This window comes from Dipodomys ordii, unplaced genomic scaffold, assembly GCF_000151885.1.
Source record: "Dipodomys ordii isolate 6190 unplaced genomic scaffold, Dord_2.0 Scaffold36, whole genome shotgun sequence".
Lineage (NCBI taxonomy): Eukaryota > Metazoa > Chordata > Mammalia > Rodentia > Heteromyidae > Dipodomys > Dipodomys ordii.
The window spans coordinates 3243958-3247342 of NW_012267252.1; the positions used below are offsets into that span (position 1 = coordinate 3243958).

The following is a 3385-nucleotide window of genomic DNA, read 5'->3' on the forward strand; positions in this document are numbered from 1 at the left end:
GGAAGTGGTGCTGTGGCTCAAGTGGTAGAGCGCTAGCCTTGAGCTGAAGAGCTGAGGGACAGCGCCCAGGCCCAGAGTTCAGGCCCCACAACCGGACACACAAAAACAAAACAAAACAAACAAACAAAAAAACTATGGTTGTAGGCCATCAATTTGCTGAGGAAGGAAAATTTCTCTTTAGTTGAGCTAATAAAATATTATAATTTTGTAACTAATGAAATAATGGATCTTGGCAAAGTTTATGGATGACTGTTGAAATCTCTAACAGATGTTTGTGAATGCTCTAATTAACTATGAAGTATTTTGCCTACTCACTCATCAAGCTACTGTCCACTTATAGGTCATAGAGGGGGAAAATCGGCAGATATACACAATCAGCAAAATCTAGACTGCAGTTATCTGTAGGATAATTTTTTTTTTAATTTTTACAGTAACAAAGCCTGCAAAGGATGAGAGAAGATTCTAAATCTATGAAGTCTGTAGAATTCTTATTTTTGTGCCAGATCTGGGGCTTGAATTCAGGGCCTGAGTACTCTCCCTGAGCTTCTTTTCTCATGGCTAGCACTCTACCACTTTAAGCTACAATGCCACTTCTAGTTTTCTGGTGATTAATTGGAGATAAGAATCTCACGGACAGCCGGGCGCTGGTGGCTCACGCCTGTAATCCTAGCTACTCAGGAGGCTGAGATATGAGGATCGCCGTTCAAAGCCAGCCCGGGCAAGAGAGACCGTGAGACTCTTATCTCCAATAAACCACCAGAAAACGGGAAGTGGCGCTGTAGCTCAAGTGGTAGAGCGCTCAGCCTTGAGCTGAAGAGCTGAGGGACAGCGCCCAAGCCCAGAGTTCAAGCCCCACGAGCCGACCAAAAAAAAAAAAAAAGAAGAATCTCACGGACTTTCCTGATTGGGCTGGCTTCGAACTGAGATCCTTAGATCTTAGCCTCCTGAATAGTTAGGATTATAGGCATGAGCCACCAATGCCAGGCAAATCTATAGATTAAGAGACATAAAATGTATATGGACCAATTGTGATACATGGAATTTATTTGGGTTTAACTCAAACAAACTGAAAAAAGGTTTAAGATAAAACTGAACATTGAATGGAGGGAAAATATACAGAAACAATGCACAACTATTAATTAGGACCTAAAGTAGTCTTTATAATAGGCTCTTACTAATAAAACAGTAATCTGTTCTAAGACAGGGCAAGCCATAAGATATACTCTGTCTTTAAAGGCTCAACTTCTCCATCTGTAAAATGAGAGCTACACTAAATGATCCCTAGCATCCCTATCCCTGCAGTCATCCTGAGATTCTACTGATAACCCAAATATCTAACTTGCTAAGAGCAAATTACTCACCTAGTTATTCCACCAAGAATAACTGCTCCAGCCACTGTTCCACTGCACACCAGGAGCCACCGGCCCACTGCCCGCTCAGCAGTCTTTGAAGGAAGAGGCACTGTACCCTTTCCAGGCTGTAAAGCCACTTCGGTGATGGTGCTATATTGCGCTGGCCTCAGAGGGCGCCAGATGCCACAACTGCAACCACACTGAGGATCAAGACAGAAAATTACAACAGGAGATCAGAGAAAGGCTGCTACCCACATAACCCCAGTCTGACTGGGGTGAAGGACCCAATAGGGTCGCATCTTCAGAGCTACTGCCCTGTTCAAACATTTGTGTGTGCGTGTGTGTGTGTGTGTGCTGGGACTTCAACTCAGGGCCAGGGTGCTGTCCCTTAGCTCAAGGATGGCAGTCTATGATTTGTGCCACAGCTCCACTTCTCAGCTTTTTGCTGGTTAATTGTAGCTAAGAGTCTCTTGGATTTGCCTGCCAGGGTTGGCTTTCAACCACTATCCTCTGATTGCAGTCTCCTGAGTTGTAAGGATTACAGGCTTGAGCCACCCTGACTGGCTCAGTGTTTCTTAACCGGACCACTGCATTCACTTTGCAACTCAGTTTTCTGTCTAGAGCCGTGTATCACCCCAATCCATTCCCACACTACCTAAAGGTCCATCCTCTGCATACTTCCTTCAGACATCACTGTACTCCTTTATAGGGTTCTACTTGCTCCCCTGGGTCTTTTAAATGGTGATTTTCTCTGGAACACTCCATGGTTGCTAAGTGCAGTCCTCGGTTTATGCATTACTTTTTCAAAGCAATGTCTCCTGCTGCCCTCCTCCTCACAGCTCTGAACACAGACATATATATGCCTTTAGGTTCAAGTTTCTGTTTTTCACGGATCTGGGCTCTGGCCAGCAGTCTGGTCTCAGCTTGACGAGCCAACAACGCCTTCACTGCAAGATGTTCCCAGAGGGACCCCTCGGTCCTCACCTATAAAACATTTGAACTTTTTAACTAAATCTACCATTTCTACTACTTTTAACTACAAACCAGGCCCAGTTCCCTTCACTGTAGAATGGGACTGCACAGTAGTTTCTGTGCAAAAAAACAATATACAAGTAAAAATCTCTGAGCTTTTACTACGTGCTGAAGGTTTGCTGTTCATTAACTCACTGAATACTCATTATCGCTCGGTGCAGGTCTGGCTATCTCCATTTTGCAGAAAGGATAACTGAGGCACAGAAGGATTTAAATAATCTGCCTAATCACCCACAGCTAGCAGCAAGCAGTGCGTCTGGATCCGAACTCAGGGGTTCTGGATACGGGGAAATACACGGCGCCATGGACGGAGCTACCAGAACAGGGAAACGGGGCTTTATCGCAGCCCACTTTCCGGGGTCGGAGTCCGCGGCCGTGCGGTACCTGTGCTCTCGGGGCCGCCCTGGGAACCAAGAGCTGGACACACGGACCCCGGACCAAAGTCTTCAAGGGCGGAAGGAGAACCCGCTGCATCCTGCCAGGAGAGCACCGCGCGCGCACACACAGACACACAGACACACACAACGCTTGCGGAGGGTCTCCCCTCTCCGCTGCCGAAAAGAGAATCACTTCCGGTCCAGGCGACACTTCCTCCTCCGCGGGGAGCTGGCGACTGCGCAAGCGCCGAGGACTCCGCTTCTCGAGGGACGGGGGGGGAGGGGGGTGGGGGGTGGCTACTGGAAGTCGGGCGTCGAGGACGCGCAGGGGCGCGCGCCGCCGCTGGGAACGCGCTTCTCCGCTCGCGCGCGTAGGAGCCGGGGCTCTGAGTGGAAACCGAAGGCGTGGAGCATGAAAAGGCAAGGGGCCTCCTGCGAGCGGAAACTCACGCGGACGTCCTCCGGGAAGACCGGTGCGGAGAGGAAGGAAGTTGGCGGGGCCGGGGCGGGAGCCGGCCTGTCAGGGACTTCTCCCCCGGCGCCTCACGACCCCACCGGCTGCGCGTTTGGGGGCGTGCGGGGCGGAGCGGGGCCGTGAGGCGCCGGTGGGAGTCGGGGGCCCCG

At 49.8% G+C, this 3385-nt stretch overlaps 2 protein-coding genes across 4 annotated transcripts in view; one reads left to right on the forward strand and one right to left on the reverse strand.

Moving 5' to 3' along the window:
- The window catches only part of LOC105986633 (cytochrome c oxidase assembly protein COX15 homolog), a 19906-nt gene extending 16958 nt beyond the window's left edge, over positions 1 to 2948 (reverse strand). Inside the window, exons 1-2 of the mRNA XM_013017641.1 lie at positions 2769 to 2948; positions 1362 to 1552 (exon numbers count right to left, since the gene is read on the reverse strand). Coding sequence (XP_012873095.1) covers positions 1362 to 1552; positions 2769 to 2858 — 281 coding nt within the window. The 5' untranslated portion in view covers positions 2859 to 2948. The remainder of the gene's footprint in view (positions 1 to 1361; positions 1553 to 2768) is intronic.
- A 111-nt stretch (positions 2949 to 3059) lies between these two features.
- Cutc (cutC copper transporter) overlaps positions 3060 to 3385 on the forward strand; it is a 26009-nt gene continuing 25683 nt past the window's right edge. For 2 of the 3 annotated variants that reach the window (XM_013017845.1, XM_013017846.1), the window contains exon 1: positions 3060 to 3234. In XM_013017845.1, coding sequence (XP_012873299.1) covers positions 3174 to 3234 — 61 coding nt within the window. In that variant the 5' untranslated portion in view covers positions 3060 to 3173. The remainder of the gene's footprint in view (positions 3235 to 3385) is intronic. The other variant, XM_013017847.1, reaches the window with a different exon arrangement.